The 20,483-nt window shown below is 47.9% G+C and overlaps 1 protein-coding gene across 1 annotated transcript; it reads right to left on the bottom strand.

The window, feature by feature from the left end:
* Positions 1 to 18,002: 18,002 nt before the first annotated feature.
* On the bottom strand, positions 18,003 to 19,872 carry LOC127343842 (pentatricopeptide repeat-containing protein At2g27800, mitochondrial). The gene is made up of 2 exons (XM_051370032.1): positions 18,567 to 19,872; positions 18,003 to 18,457 (listed from the first exon to the last, which is right to left on the bottom strand). The coding sequence occupies exon 1, from the start codon at positions 19,784 to 19,786 to the stop codon at positions 18,623 to 18,625; it is 1,164 nt and encodes a 387-aa protein (XP_051225992.1). The 5' UTR covers positions 19,787 to 19,872; the 3' UTR covers positions 18,003 to 18,457; positions 18,567 to 18,622.
* Positions 19,873 to 20,483: the final 611 nt, after the last annotated feature.

The raw sequence follows: 20,483 nt of genomic DNA, 5'->3' as shown, positions 1-20,483 counted from the left end.
TTTCACTTTCGCGTCGAGAAGGAAGGATCGTATCGTGTCGAGATTCCGATTTCGTCGGGATCGTCGGTGATCGATTCAGATTTTTCAAGCTATGCATCGTCAACCGAGTCAGGAGAAGAAACCTCGGTGACACGCTACGTCAGCACCAGAACAAGAGAGAAACTCGCCAAGATCTTCAACGACATGTCGTTCGAGTCATCTGCGGACTCATATATAAGCGATGGCTCAAGCAATGTCGACAGTTATGACTTTATCGACAAATCTATCACAGTGGGCAAGGTCTTCATCAATCTCAACGATGATGTCACCAAACCCAACGTAGATCTGAGTACAAAGTATCATCAGATTTACGCCATTGAAGATCAAGAGGAGACATCCGAGGCTTTCGACGATGCTGGGAAATCCATACGTCGATCCCTCTAATCTGCGGCAAGGCCTGGGCAACAAATACGTCGGGCCAGAGCCGCGAGATAGAGTTCAGCTTTCACAAGCAGCGTGGGACAGAGCCGCGAGAGCTATGAACGGCACAGAACCAATGGCTACCACGGCCACACCAGAAGAACTGCAAGCATATCAATATAGGCTCGCACGAGCTGCCAGGGAATTGGAAAAACAGACAGCTGAGTTGAATAGGAGAAAGGAGGCAGCTTCTGCATCCAGCAGGAGAAGGGCAGATTTAAGTCGACAATCTAGAACTACGGGTGATAGCCATCGGGAGGCGCGGAACAGAGCAAGATCAAGGCTGCAACACATACCTGAAGCAGAAAGAGAGCACTTGGTCAGAACCTCGACATGTCCTTCATGTCGATAGATACAAGAGGAAACATCATCCCTAAGACACCGGAGGCTGGGTATATGGCGACACATGCTTTTATCCTTGCGTCTAAACCACCTCCGGGTGATCCAAGGGAAACATTGTACAATATGGCGGTAGCAGGAGTTGGAGCTATGGGGACAGCGTTTGTATCAACGCCTCCGAAGGAGCGGCAAGGCAAAATAGTCCACGACCTGCAGCAGCAACGGCGGCGGCACCGAAGGGCCAAGTGGAGCAAGAGACACGGCGGCACGAGCAAGAGTCGACGGAGCGCGGCAAAGCGAAGGGATCATCGGCAATCTCCGGAATTGACCGACGAAGATATGTGTGGCTTGCCATGCTTTACGAGGAGAGTCCGGAAAACTCGAGTCCCCTCGGGATTCAAGTTACCCGATAATTTCAAGAAGTTCGACGGCCTTCAAGATCCGGAGGATTGGCTAGTCGACTATCTAGAGACGGTGAAGCTCACGGGAGGAACTAGGGCAACAGCCATGCAAAGTATCCAGTGCATTTGAGTGGAGCCGCACGATCTTGGATAAAGAAACTTGCTCCAGGATCCATCGACAGGCTGGGAAAGTTTCGAGGATGTGTTCGTCAAGAACTTTAGATCCACGTGCAAAAACCCGCGTCGTTAGAGGAGTTGAGAGCGTGTCGACAAAAGCCGATGAGCCAATGAGGAAGTACATCCAGAGGTGGAATATCATTAAAAACTCGGCAGAAAATATATCGACGAGAGAGCAATAGATGCGTTTGTCGCAGGAGTCGAGCGTGGAGATTTCGTCGAAGACTTGGGAAGGACCAATCCAAAGACAGTATCCGCGTTAATGGAGATAGCAAATAAATGGGCAGATGGAGAAGACGCTGTCCACAACAAACGACACAGTCGCGAGGAGGACCGCGGTCGAAACTATCAACCGAGGCGAAGATTTCCTCGGACGTACCAGAACTACGACGCTCCAGGACAAATTTCGGCAGGTTTTCGGACAAATACGGGAGGAAGCAACAGAGATGATTACCGAGAGAAGCGGTGAGCAGCGAGGTGATAACAGGGATGATTCACGCAACGAGGCAAAATAGCGGGCCTAGGTTCCCAAGACCTTTCGTGTCCCCCGAAGAGATGATGAATGGACCGTGCCGGATGCATTTTTCTCGACAAGACAACGGAAAAAAGACGGTCGGGGCACTTGCGGAAGGATTGTCGAAATTTTCAAGCAATGTTGCGGTATGCGAGAGAACGCTAATGCGCGGGCAGCACAGAGAAATCCTCGAGAACCCGAAGCGAGATTCACTTGCCGCCTCCTCCCGCGATTACGAGACGACAATCGGCATCGGCTCAGAATAGCGGCAGCACCTGCACCACCACCTTATGTTGATCCTAATTCCAATGGAGCAGTTGTTGATGATCCGAAGGAAGACCGTCCAATAGAGCTCGAGAAAGTAATCTCACGACAGGTGTTTATGGCAGAGAAAATGCCTCCACCAACAGTTGAGTACCTTAATTGGTCGGGACAAGATATCGGCTTCACAATAGCAGATCATCCGCAGCAAGTTCCTCGACCCGGGCGATCGGCACTTATTACGCACGGCGATTATCGCGGGATTTGATGTCTCTCGAGTGTTCATAGACGGCGGCAGCAGCTTAAACCTTATGTATGCAGATACATTGAGGAAGATGAACATATCCTTAGCAAACTTGAAACCAACGGACACAAGGTTCCACGGCATCACACCGGAGAAACCAAGTTATCCATTGGGAAAGATCAATCTCGACGTTCAGTTTGGGACCCGAGAAAATTATAGAATCGAGAGGCTCGAGTTTGAAGTCGTGGATTTTCCGTCGCAATATCACGCTCTGTTGGGACGACCAGCATATGCTAGATTTATGGCAGTGCCACACTATACATACTTGTTGTGGAGGTTGCCTGGACCAAAGGGACCAATCACGCTTAAAGGAAGCTTTGCCTTAGCCGATAAGTGCGACAAGGATTTCCACCGGTTGTCGAAACCTTCGGGATGCAAGCTGAGTACTTGGCGTCAAAAAGCATGACCGATTACGACGTCTTGCCAGGACGTTGGAAGGCCAAACAAAGAATCAACTTTCGATCTGAGAAAAATTCAAAAGAGGTGCAAATTCACCCGATGACCCAAAAAGACGACATCTATCGCAAACGACATGGATATCGCATAGGAAAGCGCGCTCGTCGAGTTCCTCCGTGAGCACCGGAAAATCTTCGCATGGTGTCCAGGTGACATGCCAGGAGTACCAGGGGAACTTGCCGAGCACCACCTAAACTTGGATCCACTAGCAAGACCAATCAAACAACCTTTGCGGCGTTTTTCGGAACCAAACCGCAAAGCCATCTTTATCGAAATTAATCGACTACAAGAAGCTGGTTTTATCAAAGAGATATTCACAGAGGCCACATGGGTAGCAAATCCTGTCTTTGGTGCCGAAGAAAAACACTAAGGTCCTTCGCATGTGCGTCGACTTTACGTGTGTCAATAAACATTGTCCAAAGGATCACTTTCCCCTCCCGAGGATCGATCAAATTATCGACTCCACGGCTGGATGTGAACGTCTTTCCTTCCTGGATGCATATTCTGGTTATAACCAGATCAGATTAAAAGAAGAAGATGAAGTAAAGACCGCATTTATTACACCTTACGGCGTGTTTTGTTACAGAACAATGCCCTTTGGTCTAAAAAATGCGGGAGCAACATATCAAAGGATGATGCAGAAGTGTTTGGCGACACAGATCGGGAAGAACGTGCAAGTATACATTGATGATGTCGTCATAACATCAAAAAAGGGGGCAACGTTGATCGAGGATCTCAAGGAAACCTTCGACAACCTTGATAAGTTCTGCCTCAAACTGAACCCGACGAAGTGTTCCTTTGGCGTCCCAAATAGAGAACTTTTGGGGTTTCTAGTCTCAGCAAGAGGGATTGAAGCAAATCCCGACAAAATACAGGCTATCGTAACAATGAGGAAGCCAACAAAGTTGAAGGAGATACAACAGCTAACGGGGCGAGTCGCAGCTTTGAGTAGATTCGTCGCTAGGCTGGGAGAAAAGGCACTGCCGTTCTACGCTTTGATAAAACAAGGAGATAAATTTCAGTGGAACGAAGAAGCCGACAGAGCTTTCGAGGATTTGAAGCGCACAATTTCGACACCGCCAATTCTGGTGGCACCAAAAGAAAGGGAACCCCTCCTGCTATATATCGCAGCCACACCCCAAGTGGTGAGCACGGTGCTAGTTGTCGAAAGGGAAGAAGAAGGAAAACTCCACGGCGTGCGAGAGGCCGATATACTTCGTCAGCGAAGTTTTATCACCATCTAAACAAAGGTATCCGCAGTACCAAAAGATAGCATATGGAGTATTCACGACAGCACGAAAATTGCGCCACTATTTTTCGGCACATCCGATCATAGTGGTCAATGAAGCTCCCTTGTCAAATATACTGAACAACCCAGAAGCTACGGGTCGTGTCTCCCTTTGGGGAATAGAACTTTCCCCTCGGGACATCACGTATGAAAAAAGAAAAGCAATAAAATCGCAAATACTGCCGGACTTCATCGCAGAGTGGATGGAGTTGCAAAATATAGGACCTCCAGATTTATCGAGAACTTGGACCATGAACTTCGACGGGTCCAAAAGATCGGAAGGAGCTGGCGCAGAGTAGTACTCATATCACCTGAAGGCGACAAGTTGAAGTACATCCTCCGGATGACGTTCCATAACGCATCTAACAATGAAGCGAGAATATGAGGCTCTCATACATGGAATGAAGATGGCGAAAGCTTGGAGCAACTCGACTAAAAATCTTTGGCGACTCACAGCTGGTGGCACAGCAAGTTATGAACCAATGTGATGCAGTCAATGATAGCATGATGGCATACAAGGAGGTATACAATGAACTCGAAAAGTTGTTCGATGGATGCGAAGTAAACCATATTAGCAGATTGAGCAACGACGAAGCCGATGTTCTTGCAAACATCGGGTCGCAATGCCTTGCAGTCCCGCCAGGTGTATTCAGGAAGAAATAACGAGAGAGATCCACCAAGTCGACAAAATCAAAAAGAAGGAGAAGAAACCCTCGGGGGCTACCAAGGAAAAGAAAGAGGACGAAGAAGAAGATCGGGACCTGGTCATGGTGATACGAATACCGTGGATGCAGCCGTACATATCATACATCCTGAGGAAAGAAATACCCGACGATCCAGTTGAGGCAAGGCGAGTAATTCGTCGCTCCAAAGCTTTCACGGTGGTCAAGGGAGAATTGTATAAGCGAAGTATTTCAGGCGTCTTGCAAAGGTGCGTCACACCAGAGGAAGGAAGAATAATTCGAAGGATGTACACGAAGGAATATGTGGCCACCACGCAAGTAGTCGAGCTATCGCAGCCAAAGTTTTTCGAGCAGGATTCTCTTGGTGACAAGAATCGAGGACGCCAAGGACATAGTAAGAACTTGCGACGCGTGTCAAAGGTTTGCCGCAAAACCTCACTCTCCGAAGCGAGCTAGCACCAATACCATTGTCATGGCCCTTTGCTCAATGGGGACTTGATATGGTGGGTAAGTTACACAAATCCTGGCCAGGAGGAAAGGAGTACATGCTAGTAGTGTCGACAAGTTTACAAAATGGATAGAAGCGAAGCCGATAAATTCACCGGATGGAGCATCCGCGATAAAATTCGTAAAGGCCTCGTCTTCAGATTTGGAGTGCCCCATAGCATCGTCACGGACAACGGCGATAACTTCACATCCCATGAATTCAAAGATTATTGCGAAGAGGTGGGTATCAAGCTGAACTTTGCGTCGGTTGCACATCCTCAAACCAATGGGCAAGTCGAGAAAGCCAATGGTATCATCTGCAATGGCATCAAGAAGCGCTTGTTAGGACCACTTTGGAAAAAGCTCGACATACCTGGCCGAAGAACTACCAAGTGTGTTATGGAGCATCCGAACAACACCAAACACGACAACGCAGGAAACTCCGTTTTTCTCGGTTCATGGAGCGAAAGTACTACCAATCGAGATAGAGCACAACTCTCCACGTGTCGCTGAATATGATGAAGAAACATCGAGAAGAGCGCTAGAGGACGACGTCGACGCACTTGATGAAGCTCGAGATGAAGTATTATCTCGGGTAACCAAATATCAACAGGACTTGAAGAATTACCACGATCGACGTTTGCGGCCAAGATCTTTTCGGTGGGCGACCTAGTTCTTCGGCTCACGCAAAAAAGTCATGAAAAACTCGAGTCACCATGGCTTGGCCCTTACATCGTCTCGGAAGTACTCGGAGGAGGAGCATATAGGATAATGGACAAGTAGACCGGGGTGGAGGAGCCAACCCCCTGGAACGTGGCGCAACGTAGGCGGTGCTACGCCTAGAGTCGAAATATAGTCCTTGTAAAACTTCAATGTCTTTGAAACGCCCGCGAGTTTTCAGACGCACTCTTTTCCTTTTTCGGGGCACCGAGTGGGGCCGGAGAAGGTTTTTAATGAGGCGGGCTCGCGGTGCTGCAATATAATAAAGATAGTGACAATATAACTTTTCGTCTTTATCGACATGACCAAAATCTTTGCTCCGACGAATTTCAATATAGTTCATCGACAAAAGAAAAACCTTGCCTTGGTATTCAAATACCTCGTGAGTCAATAAAAATACAAAATAGTACTCAGTAAAAAGCTCGGGGGCTCATATTCACCTTAAATATATATATGCCTTGGTTTAAAACCTCGCAAATATACAAATATAGTAAAGAGTCACCGAAACACTCGGGGGCTAGACAAATAGAGAAATATAATGATTGCTTTACAATATAGTCATGGATGACAAAGAAGAAATATCTACAAGAAGAAAATAACTAGTCTTGATTCAGTATGTCATCAAGAGTAACTCTGTTTTCCTCAGGAGCAGCACCAAGAAAATCGGCATAATGGCCATCGGCAAAAAAGTCGGCATCCATCCGAAGCAGGTCCTCAATCATTTCTTCGGCTATGGGCGTAACCTTCGTGTTAATCCTGTCAACACCAACTCTCCGACGTTTTACCTTTTGGTGAACCTTCTCGACAACCTGGGCAAGGTCAAGTTTCGAGTGGCAGATCTGGAGCATGATAAGAGCAAATCTGGCGCCAGCTACTAGTTGAGCTCTGACAAAATCATGGATACTGCGAGCATCCTTAAACCTTTCCATCAATTCAGGAAGAGTTTTTGGTTGGACGTTCCGAGGAAACATGGAGTTGTAAACCATGGACAAGGTCTTGGTACGTAAGTCAAGGAAATCGCGAGTTTGAGAGGTACGATCTTGAAATCGACAATTTGGCGGGTCCTCTCCGGGTAGCCCAAAACAAAGAACCATGATCCAGGGAAAGATTAACAAGGAGGTTTGTCCTAGCACTTACTCTCTCTTCCTCGGCAGCATCGGTAAAGGCACCTATCAAAACAAAGAAGTGGAAACCTTTAAGAGACAATAGCATGAAGATGAAAGATATCAGAGGATGAAACAGGCATACCCGACATATCTGCACTGGCTTCATTCATTAATTCGAGCATGAAATTTTCTCGAGTAGTCGCCTTTTCAGCCTCGGAAGCAGCAAATTCCTTGGCAGCCACGGCCTCGCGAGCTTGCTGGAGAGCAACTTTTTCGGCTTCAGATGACTTGCGAGATTGTTCCATCATCACAAGTGTTTGCTTCTTTGCATACTGAAGCTGCTGTCGAAGTTCGTTCAGTTCTTGCGACAAGGTATCATCGACAGGTGCAGTATCAGCAACAGCTCTCCTCGCGTGAGAAGAAGAAGGCGACACATTGGAAGGAGCGGAAGTTGGAGTATAGTTATCAAATATCAACTGAAATATAAACAGGATAAAATCAAACGACAAGCAAAGATAGAATTTTTCATTAATCTCTTGGAATAATTACAAGGGCATTACAGTGGAGCTAAGGAAATACGTGTCGCTAAACGACTACTTTGGCGACAAAAGCAAAAGAAACAAAGAAAAACAGAGGCATGCAACTAGACCTCCGGCCTTGACGAGCTAGGAGTCGACGCTGGCTTAATCCCGAGATAGGCCAAGATCTTCTTCGTGTTGGGCTTGGCTGCCTTGATCAGCGACTTCCACCTTGATTGTTCTATTTGCTCGGTGTCGCCAACTTTCGTCCGATCGATAGTCCTGTCGATCGTCAGCAACCAAGGCGACAGGTGTTTTCAACGGCAACCTTCATATTCTCTTGGCGCATCTTCAGTCCAAGGTCTTCCGGTGTATTGAACATCTTGGCAAGGTTGAGGAAAGTCGCAGGCTCCTCCTTCTTCGGGAAGAAGTAGGGGAACAATGCTGACAATACTGCATTAGCGTTCGATACACCTTCACGAATCTCGGACCCATGAAGCTCCAGATAGGAAAGTGCGTCAAGGACCGGATCATCGACATGATTCGTCAGGTCAAAATCCTGGTTTGTTTGGACTGTCAAGGAAACAAAGTATTAGTGAAAAGACAAGAAACAAAGATTCTCCTAAAAATAGAAGGGAGCAGTAAAATTACCGAAAGTACGGCGACTCTGAGTCTTCAGGCGCTTGAGGATTCCTTCTTCACGAGAAGCTTGCGCAGCTTTGTGCTCATCTAAAGCAGTTGTAGCATCCTTAAGCTTTTTCTGCAGTTCCTCGACACCAGCAGCTTTCGCCTTGGCTTCATCAGCTTCGGTCTTGGCTTTGCTAGCAGCGAGGTCCGCTTTCTTGCGAGCCGCCTCACTTTGCTCAAGTTTTCGAGAAAGTGCGTCGGCGCGTTCGTTAGCCTCTGCAAGTTTTTCTGTCGAGATATGAAAAAAAAGAGAGGAGAAAGATCAAAAATCGCGACAAGCACCAAGAGTAAAAAATCAAGGAAAAACAGCAAGTACAAAAGTCGTTACCTTCGGCTCTACTAGCATATTCACGGTACCCAATAAATTGGGAACCGATGCGGAGAAGATCCTTGATCATAGGCTGTTCAACGTGAACACAGAAAGAAAAACATCGGCATGAAAAAGAGAAAAGGTGTGAAAAAACAAAATAAGGAAAATATAGATGTCGACAAGCTTACATCATCTAGGAGCAGAGTCGACGAACTGCCCAACTGAGGGGCAGGTTCAATAATCTTTTCAACCCTTGCCCTTTTTGGTGAAGGAGCAAGGGGGCTTGATGGCGGAGTAGTGGTGACGACGTTTTGTTGAGGAGGCGAGGTTTCTTCTCCTTCAACTAGCGTGTACGAGGCAAGTACGATGCGTGACGTGCTTGTCCGAGGAGCCACGTCAGTAGTTGGAACTTCTTCCTCGTCATCGCTAATAATCAAAAAATCGGCAGCATAAAAAGCAAGACAAGCTAAATATTTCGAGTACAAAAATAGAGAGAAATAAAGACGACTTACGAGCTGATGAGGGATTCAGCGTAAAGATCGTAAGTTGACTTCAGATGAGAAGGAACAACTTCTTCAGCCTTAGAGGTGCCAGAATCTTCAACATTAGTCCTTTTCCTTTTGTTCTTGGGAGAAACAGCAGGAGGAAGGGATTGCGTCGATTCACTGGCTTCAGACTCAACTTCTTTTTCATGAGAAGCCGCAGATTTGTGAGAACCCGCGACTTCACTTTCACGAATAGAAGAACCTTGAGTATCTTCGGCAACGATGGCCTGTTCTTCGACTTCTCCACCCTCCGGAAGAGGAGGAAGGGAAGTCATGGTAGGATGGTTCTGTAAAAATAGTGACCAGAAGAAAAATTAAAAGAGATGACAATATAATGAGGTGCAGAGAAAGTGCAAAATAAGGAAAAAACTCGGCAAGACAAAATACCTCGGGGAGTGGATTGGCGGCGCTGTACGGTTCCACGCGACAAGAGGAAGGAATTGGGTCTTTACCCAGGCGAGAAAGTCTTCGAATCAACTTCTCCAAGTCCTTGGTGGAAAGATCACCGGAGATTCTGTTGGCGTCATTTTTACCAGAATATGTCCAAAGGGGATTTTTGCGAGCACGAAGAGGCTGCACTCTAATCCTAAGGAAATAGGCGATGATTTGAACACCGTAAAGCTCTTTGCCTCGAGTGTTTTGAAGGCGGCGAATACGAGACATGAGCGCCTCTGTCGCCTTTTTCTCTTCCTCGGAAGCTTCGGCATCCCCGGAGCGGCGGCGCTGAATTTTGGCACTTCCGTCGAAAGGAACTATGTTGTGCTCAACGGAGTTGGCGCTTTCTTCGTGAATGTAGAGCCACTTTTTGCGCCATCCTTGGACAGAATCAGGAAATTTGACGTCGAAATAGTCGACATCAGTGCGAACACAGATAACAACGCCACCTATGTTATAAGTGACGTTGTGGGAGCCATTGCGGCGGAGGCAGAAGATGCGTTTCCACAGAGCCCAATTGGGAGGGATTCCGAGGAAGCATTCGCAAAGTGTGATGAAAATAGAAATGTGAAGGATGGAATTGGGAGTCAATTGGTGCAATTGAATCCCATAAACAAAAAGAAGACCGCGGAGGAAATCGTGGATTGGGGTCGAGAGGCCGCGGATGAGATGATCAACAAAACTAACCCGATACTCCATTGGAGGCTTGGGGTAGCTTTCTTCGCTAGGGAAGCGGATGGCGTCCTCCTTCTTCATGAGGCCAAGCCTCTTCAGCATGTTGGTGTCTTGGTTGGAGATTTTAGATCTCTCCCACTCAAGATCCTCGGCGGCCATCTTGGATTCCGGAGTCTTTGTGGCGAGTCGACGCGTGCGCGGTGGCATCAACGGCAATGACAGAGCAATGTGTGTGAGTGCGGAAAATCAGAGAAAGATTGGGCGCAGGAGAAGTTTTGCGAAGAGGAACAGGTGAGCGGCGCAAGCGAGGGGATGAACGGAGGTTGAAGAAAGGTTTATATAAGAATCGGGTGAAGCAGTGTGCCGTTGGATGAAGAGATCGTGTGGTGAGAATAGATCTTCTAGATACAAGGGTAAAAAGGTATTTTTACTGAGATAGGCGTTACTGTACGTGCGCCAGAAAAAGCGGAGGACGTGTGTCCCCCACTTGCACGACGTGTCAACATGGTGGAAGCAATGGACCCACAGGGCAGAAAAATCACGACTATTCGAGAAGGATGAAGTAAATTTGGTTAAGGGAAGCATGTCGACAAGAAAGGTTAAAAAAGATTGGCGACAGGAAGAATTATTCAATACTTCGGGAGCCTTTGATCAAAAACAAGTTTTTCCCCAAATGCTCGGGGGCTACTTCGACAAAAAGTAAAATTTCGACTATGGCAATATAGAAATTGCGGGAGCCTACAACCAAGCACAAGTTCTTGGCTGTAGCCTCGGGGGCTACTCCCATCGGGAGCGCTGTTCGCGCACCCGAGAGATAAAAAAAAGAGAGAGACAAGAAGAAAGAGATCGTATTGGGAAATAATGAAAATATAGTGACAAGGTGGATTAAAATGTTGAGCCTACAACCAAGCACAAGTTCTTGGTTGTAGCCTCGGGGGCTACTCCCATCAGGAACGCTGTTCGCGTGCCCGATGAAATTAACAAAGGAAAAATAGAAAAGCAAGAAAGTATATTTCGAGTTGTAGTTAACTCTACATATACTCCCATCGGGAGAGCAGTATAAGTCATATTTGACTCGATAAAATGTGCCATTCCAACAGCCGGAAAAGCACTCGACAATATATTCTCAGAACGCCGAAGTTGCGATCAATTTCTGAATGCCGCAAATTTGCGAAGGTAAGACCCCAGATCCGTTCTGCTGGGCGTGGCATCGCCGAAGACTGCGCTCTGCTACTTTTATCCGTATCAACAGATACGAAGAAAAATCCTAACGGACGCGTTAGGTACCCGATAAATTTGACTGGGACTCGACAGAATGGTAAGACCTTAAGCGGCACCTGTCGAAGTTTACACCAGTATCCCGAGATCATGTCCAGGGACGTGGTCTTGAAGTAGGTTTTTGCGGATTGCCACTAGAGCAGTTAACTAGTACCTGATCCGTCAGATGAACTAGCCCCAACTACCATTATCCCTGTACAATATAGAATTTTATGTGAAGAAGTATAAAAAAGGTTAAAGCTTTCGAATAAAAATAAACAGTGGAGATTTTCCCTGACTCTACGATTCAAGCAAAATCTCGGGGGCTACTGACATAGGCATCCCAAATGGGCCTGCCAGAGATAGTACCCGGGGTTTACTGAAGGCCCACTGCCCGAAGAATAAGAAGATTCGAGAGCCCAAGATGTATTTAAGGAAAGATAGAGTTGTAATAGGAAGTGTTATTTGTAATCTGGCGGGATGAGTTAGAAACCGTCCCGGACTCTGTAACTTGTATTACACGAATCCCTCGGCTCCGCCTCCTATATAAAGGGGGAGTCGAGGGACGAGGAGATCATCGAATCATTGTCTGCAAATCCTAGTTTTCATAATCGTCGAGTATTTTCCGGCTGAAACCTTCGAGATCTACTTACCCTCTACTTCCAACTAAACCCTAGCCTACAATCCATAGGCATTGACGAGTTGATACCTTGTCAGCCCATCTACCCACTCAACCTTGTCATACATCTCTTCATCCTAAATTATGCGTGAAAATCCATAAGAAACTATGCTAAATTATATGAAGGCAGTAGCTACATCCATCAATAAAAATGCATGTAAATACTAAAAAGGCAGTAGCTATATCCATCTTGTTATCCTAAAAAGGCAGTAGCTATATCCATCTTATTAAATTATGGTCATCCTACAAAGGCAGTAGCTCTATCCATCAAAAGGGGCAGTACCTACTACTATAATTATGTTCTTATTAAATTGCCGGAAATTCAATTCGGCTCCCGGGTGCATATGCTTCTCTACCAAAAAATTATATTTTGAAACGTTAAAAAAATTGACAAAAAATTCTACATGTACATGTCCATAATATATGTGCGTTCAAAAAGAGAAATTTTATCATCTAAAAAGTCTTATTTTTAGCATTGAATTTTGTCATTTTTACACACTCCAAGCAACAAATTGGTTTTTCATGAAACAACTTTGTAAGCGTGTAGCACGGGAAGATGTACGTGCGAACTTTTCATTTTAATTTTTTAATTTTTTGAAATTTATATAACATGCATCTCAAAATAAAGGGAGCATGTGCTCCCATGTGCCAAAACACCACTCCCATTGCTATTCTGGTCATAACAAAGTAAGCATTGGTCATATTAAATTATGCTACATAGGGATACTAAATTGTGGGCATATTTTAATTCTACTATTATTTAAATGGTGGGCACATTAAAATTCTGGTCATATTATATTGCTTGACTTATCTAAGCAATGGTCATATTATAATTCTGCTACATAGACATACCAAATTGCAATGGTCATACTATATTCTGTATATATCAATGGTTATATAAAAAAGGCATTATAGTTCCCAACCTTGCATCCACAAGCCAGAAATCTCATGCCCGTGTTCTCTCCTTCGAAGCAAATAACCTTGTACATTGACATATCATGGTTGCACCTCAAATCACAATCGTTGTACTCAGTGAAATCAGTGTCCAGAGTTGTTTCTGGGATCTAAGAGAAGGGACAGGGAGGCAAGATCTAAGCTTCAATCGAAAAATCCCAAATCGTAGAAAACCCTAACCCTAGTCAGTGAGCACGTACTGACTTGCGAGGACTGAGGACGTGGCCGTAGTCGAACTGGCTGCTCTCTCTGTCATTCCACGAGGGCATGGCAACGGCGAGGCGCGGCGGGGTGCGGCCAGGCGGCACGGCGGTGCTCCGAACGACCGAAGTGAGAAGAGAGATGTGGGACTGGAGTGAGTCAACGCATGTTGCCACCGGGTCGAGTCACACCGCGTCTTATCTAATCAAGCCCTAACGGCTCACTTTGAGCCCAATTTAGCTTTGAGCCCATCGGCATCAGAGGCATCACCCGGCTCCGACCGTTGCTGACCCGCCACCGTCCCGTCCCCGCCGTGCGTTCTATAAAACATCACCTACGAAGAATCACCCTACTGGGGTGCGGCCAGGCGGCACGGCGGCGCTCCGAACGACCGAAGCGAGAAGAGAGAGGTGGGATTGGAGTGAGTCAACCCATGTTGCCACCGGGTCGAGTCGCACCGCGTCTTATCTAATCGTGCCCTAACGGCTCACTTTGAGCCCAATTTAGCTTTGAGCCCATCGGCATCAGAGGCATCACCCGGCTCTGACCGTTGCTGACCCGCCACCGTCCCGTCCCCGCCGTGCGTGCTATAAAACATCACCTGCGAAGAATCACCCTACTGGCGAAATGGGCCTTCTGACATCCTGGAGTTGGTAAATATAGATGTTGAAGTTCAACGGATATAAGAGCAACTCCATCCGCGTCTTCTAAAAGGTGCTAGATCGAGCGTTTGGAGAACGTGTTTTGTTTGTACCGCATTTGGGGACATCGTTCCCCAGCCGCGTTCCCCGAACACCGGCCCCAAATTTTTTAAAACATTAAAATACTTTTTTTTGTTTTTTTATTTCAATAGAGAGAAGAAATATGGTTTTACATAAACTAATACATAATTTGGAACATGGTTTACACAAACTAATACATAGTTTGAACCATGGTTGACACAAATTTAAAACACTTCAAAATAAGAAAACCTAACTAGTGATGGCATCGCAGATTTCGTGTGTTCGCTACCAAGAAAGAACACTCGCAGGCACACCTAGTCACCCAAACTACAAAATCCAGTTGTTGACAGTACCCTGTTGGTTCTTTCGAGAAAGAACAACCAGAAACCTTCGTGCCTGTTTTCGCTGCGAAGAAACAACACTCAATCGTCGTCCTCCTCGGCGTTGTCGCCGTGGTAGTGCTGGCGGCAACACATCTCGTCGAACACCTTGTTGCTCATGTTGCGCTCGCCAAGGTAGGAGATCATGAGCACGAAACTGGCTTGGAGGTGGTGGTAGCGCACGAACTTCTCGCAGTCGGTGTGGAGGTACATCTTGCCGCGCGCGTCGAAGATCACGTTCACAATCCACCGGCAGCAGCCGAAGGCAGCCACCCGCTGATGCAGCTGAAAGGACACAGATGTCGCCTAGAGGGGGGTGAATAGGCGATTTAAAACTTTTACGAGATGGGCTTAACAAATACGGAATAAAACTAGCGTTTACTTTGTCAAGCCCAAAGCTTATATACTATGGTTCACATATGTGCACCAACAACTTATGCTAAGCAATACAAGCAACTATGTGATAGCAAGATTTATAACTTCAATCACAATGGCTATCACAAAGTAAAGTGCATAAGGAAAGAGCTCGGGTATAGAGATAACCGAGGCACGCGGAAGACGCTGATTAACCCGAAGTTCACTCTCTTGCGAGTGCTAATCTCCGTTGGAGAGGCGCGATGGCTTAGCTCTCCCGAACGCCAAAAATGGCCTCACCTTAAGATGTGGTTGTTCGATGCACACCAACGCCACAAAGGCCTCACCCCAAGATGCGGGAGTCACACCACACACCGAGCGCCATGAAGGCGCCTCACCTTATTCTCCGGTGACCCTCGCCACAAAGGCCTAGGTTATGGTTCCACTAAGGGATTTCCTTCGAGGCGGAAACCGGGCCTTACACAAAGCTTGGGGCACGCATCCACACCTTAATTGGAGGCTCCCAAGAAATCGCCACAAAGGGCTAGAATCCGTCTAGGGTTCCAAGAACCCAAGAGTAACAACCTTCTTGCTTTCACTTCCACGAATCACCATGGAGAACTCAAACCTATGCACCAAATGCAATGGCAAGAACACCACAAAGATGCTCAAGTCATTCTCTCTCAAATTCGAACAAAGCTACAAAAGCTATTGGAGGAATAAAGGAGGAAGAACAAAGAGGAGAACACAAAATTCTCCAAGATCTAGATCCCAAAGATATACTCACAAAGAGATGATATGGTTTGGTAAAAGTGTGGATCTAGATCTCCTCTCTCTTTTCCCTCAAAAGGGGGCAAGAATCATGGAGGGATAGAGAGATAGGGCAAGCTTCTCAAGATCAACAATGGAGGAGAGAGAGAGAGTAGGAGAGGCAACAACCCAAGGAGGAAGAAGGGGGTATTTATACCCCCAAGAAAATCGAGCCGTTGCAGGATATTTGGGGGCGGATAATCCGGTGTAAGAGAGGGGCGAAAAAATGTCCGACCCTGGTCCAGAAGGTTACTGCGCGACATTTCCAAAAGTCCTTAGCCAAATTTAAGGGGCCGGATATTTTGCAAACTTGTAAAAACAATATCTAAAGATTGGTAGCTCCGAATAGAGTGAAACCAATTTTGTTGGAAAGATGACGACAAGAGCTTACCCAGTGCAAACCAGTGGGGGTGATTTTCTATTATTTTTAAAGGTGCAACACCTCAACAAGAGAAACCAAGAAAATCACCAAACTAAAAAACGCAACAAGTGATCTATGTGAAATCCGTTTTCGATGAACTAGAGCTTGTCATGAGAATAAGCACAGGATCTAAAACATCACATGGATAAGATCCAAATAACAACCAAGAAAGATGATGCAAGGATGCAAAGATTTGAGCTCTCCGAAGGATATGATCGAGTTACTCACTCGAGAGCCCTCTTGATAGTACGACAACTAAACTATAAACCGTCTCCAACTACACCATGAGACCGGTGAGAAAGAAACCCTATCAAGAGCAAACCTTAATCTTGCGCATTCCACTTGAGCTTGATGATGACGGACTTGACCGCAACAAGATGGAACGCCTTTCTTGATTGTGCTTGCTTGATGAAGTCATGTGAAATGCTCCCCCATACTCCACTATGGGAGAGCTTCTTCTTCGGCGCGTCTTCACATATCCATGATCACCATATGGATGGCAAGCTTCAAGCATATGATCTCTTTGAGTTGTCTCATCTTGAACTTGCACTTCATTTCTTCATTCTTCATCATGTTGATGTCTTGAAGTAACTTGAGGGCTACTTCATCTTCATCTTCAAGACATACTTGACACTTGATATCCTTCATCAATTTCTTCTTATTGCAACCTTGAAGCCAACATATGGTTCAAGCATTGCCTATGGACAACTCCTACAAATATAACTCAATGCAAACATTAGTCCATAGGGATTGTCATTAATTACCAAAACTACACATGGGGGCTCCATGCACTTTCAGCAGCGAGGCTGGCTCGTCACCGACGACGAAGTCGGCGAACTTGTCCGGTAGCCTCTGGATGCCGAGTGGGTCGCCCTTGAGGACGACGACGAATTCGAACAACACTTGCCGCTCCTCCTCCTACATATCCGACGATGAAGACGACGACATCGCAGGCGACCCTTTTTATAGGCCGGAGGGAGGCGGGGGAACGGTGGCGCTCATTAACCTCGGCACGCAGAGCTAGACGCGACGAGACGAGACACTTCGCTGCGCCTCTGCGGGAACTGCACCGTCGCTGCGCCTCTGCGGGAACTGCACCGTCGCCACGCACCAATAACTTTCATCGCGAGGTAGGCGATGGTTAGGTTAAACTTCAATGTGCCGCTCACGCGTCGGTCCTGCCATGCCTCGCCTCGCATTTCGGTGTGTTCGGCGTCCCCCGAGCGTCCCCTGTGTACCGGGGACGAGCTCGGGCGTCGGACACCATATTGAGCCGCCGGATAAAAAGAGGCTTTGGGGCACGTGGTTGAAGATTTTTTTTATCCGGCGCGCCTCAAATCCGTTTGGGGGACGCTTTGGGAGACGCGACCGGAGATGCTCTAAGCTTCGGAATAACTGTCAAATCACAATGTCCGGGAAACCGTGTTGGAAATCAGCTTAAGATGGGGTTAGAGGGGCTTTGCTTAGCCCAAGCTTGGTCACAGGTTGAGAGGATTATATGAGCCGATTTTGACCCTAGGAGTCGGTGTCCTTTTTCAGATGCTTGTGAGGTATGTATGTAGCCATGTAGGGATGTAAACGGATCGGATAATGCTTTTTCTATATTCCTTACCATAATTTTTTGCTGGATTCGGAGCGAAGCCGATAATGACCGGATGCGGATTATATCGAACTATGGATGCGGATCGGAAACAGAGCGGATGCGAAGTGGAAACGGAAAAATAAATAGCGGATAGACATGCGCAGAAAGACATATTTTTCCTCAAAATAATAACATAAGAGTGGTAAATAATTTAAAATATCACCAATGTGAAGATCTTATTACTTATTACAAAGACAAAGATCGTACTTAAACAATACTTAAGTAAAGATTCTCCAGCCATTTCTTATTATTATTTCATTTAAAAAAAGCAAGCAACCGACTAAGTAGGAAGCGATATCACAAATTCAAATTCTCAGCATTACATTCTTGATGTCCTACTTGTGCCACCTTGACACTAGGTTATAACATACATAAAGACTAATTAGATACTTGGTCTAATGGTATAGGCTAATATAATTGGATTATCCTAATTGAACAAGTCGGATAATCCGTAAAAAACTGCGGATAATCCGTATCCGTCGGATAATAGCCATACCATATCCGCTACCACATCCGCCGGATATCCGTATCCATGCCGGTATCCATCGGATTTGAACAATCGTATACCATATTCTCAAAAAACGGATGCAGATGCGGATTCGAAGCGAAAATTATCCGTCCCATTTATAACCCTAGATGTATGTATACTTCTTTGGACAAAATACTGGCATCACTGTATTGAATTAACAAAAACAAATATTAGTAGTAGTACTACATTTCCATAGTACTAGCCAAAAGCAGAGGGAACTACGGAGTAGGAGTACTTGTCAACCCGCATGTACCTTTCTTCGACGAGCTCCGATGCACTCATGCACAGATCAACCTACGACATTCTCTGCTAACCTCTTCGCCGTCGCCAATCACCACCCCTCATGCTCTCACCAGTACTGAAGTCGCCATCGCCGCACTCGTCGAGGATTGAACCCAGGAGCTCTTGACGCTCGGCTACTCTCAGAATGCCCATCTCCTCCATCTTCCTGACCACCCTATCAGCGTCCTCCCTCTTCCCCGCCCTGCCCAGCTCCTCCACCACGGCCCTCCTCGTGATATGATCCACCACCGTCCCCGCCTTCGCCAGCTCCCACATCACCCGCTCAGCCTCCGCGACCTCCCCGGCCACCGCGAGCGCGCTGACGAACGCGTTGCAGGCCTGCTCCGTGGGCACCATCCCCTTGGCCCGCATTCCGTCGAACAGCTCCCGTGCGTTCTTCGTCCGGCCCTGCGCGCTGAGCCCGTGCACCAGGTAGCTGTACGTGAAGGCGTCCGGCTGGCACCCGTAGTGCGGCGCCATCTGGTGGAAGACGCGCAGCGCGTCGTTGAGGTGCAGCGACTGCGCGTAGCCCCTGACGAGCACGTTCACCGACCGGGTGTCGGGCGGGATGCCCTCCTCCAGCATCTGCCGGAAGAGCGCGGCGACGGTGTCCATGTACATGTAGTGGACCATGGAGTCGCTGCCCCCGCGCGCCAGCAGCGTGGTGAAGAGCGTGTGGTAGGTGCCGGCGTCGGGGCGCGCCGCCGGGTCGGCGGAGGCGCGCATGAGGGTGTAGACGTGGAACGCCTTGCCGGGCCGGCGGAACTCGCAGTAGAAGTAGAGCGCGGCGCGGAGGAGGGGACCTGGGGAGGGGAGGGAGGGGAGGAGGGAGAAGAATAGCGCGCAGGTGCGGTCGAACTCGTGGTAGAGGGCGGCGGTGCCGAGGCGCTTGACGGCGACGAGGAAGGGGGCGGGGGAGGGGCGGAAGGCGGGCAGGTTGAGGGAGTGGGTGAGGAGCGGGAAGAGGAGGCGGAGGTCGGAGGTGGCGGCGAGGGAGGAGGCGAGGAGCGGCGGGGTGAGGCGGGTGGGGAGGGAGGCGATTGCCGCGGAGACGGCGTCCGGGGAGGGGGAGGAGGTGGGGGCGCGGTGGCTGCGGCGGAAGCGGTGCGGGGTGCGGCGGGAGGTGGAGAAGAAGAGGCGGCCGGAGAGGGCGGGCGCCGGGCAGAGGATGCGGCGGAGGAACGAGGTCATCGCGGCGGCGGCGGGCGCATTTGGGCGGCGGGGATTCGGGTTATATGACTCACCATGCCACAACGGCACCGCACAACATAATCCCACTCGGTTGGGGGGATATTTTATAATTTGCCACACATTACATTGGACCTTTATAATTTGCCACATATTACTTTGTCTTTTACTATTTGCCACACATTACACTCATTTCTTTATAATTTGCCCTATTCCCCACTTTACAGCTCTATTATAATTTTTTACTCCAAAATACTTTGTGAAATACTCTAACTGTACGTATGTGGCTGGAACTAGTTGAATCGATGAACAAGACGAATCAAATCCCCCAATCAGTTGGTCGGTCAACCACTGCTATTCCCATTCCTCTTCCTAGTGACCACACAAGCGAGCACCATCCGATGCAGCGAGCGAGGGTCCTCGCCGGCTGGCCGGCCGCCATGCTCACGATCGTCCCGTGTCCGGCCGAGCGACGGCGAGCTCCCATGGCAGGGGAGACAGCGGAGCTCCTCAACGCGTGGTACAGGGGCCGGGCGGGGACCCAAAAATGGAGCCATAGTGGTGCTCGGCAGCAGCTGGGGCTGGTGCGACTAGGAAGAGCCGGCGATTGCTTGCGTCGAGCTGCTTTTCTGGCGTCGACCCGAAGCCGCTACCGGCGACTTCCGGCGACACCTCCGAAAGCTGATGTTTGCGGCGATGT

The sequence above is a fragment of the Lolium perenne genome, chromosome 3 (assembly GCF_019359855.2).
Source record: "Lolium perenne isolate Kyuss_39 chromosome 3, Kyuss_2.0, whole genome shotgun sequence".
Lineage (NCBI taxonomy): Eukaryota > Viridiplantae > Streptophyta > Magnoliopsida > Poales > Poaceae > Lolium > Lolium perenne.
Note: the sequence above shows the minus strand (reverse complement) of the source record. Positions and strands in the feature narration are given on the sequence as shown.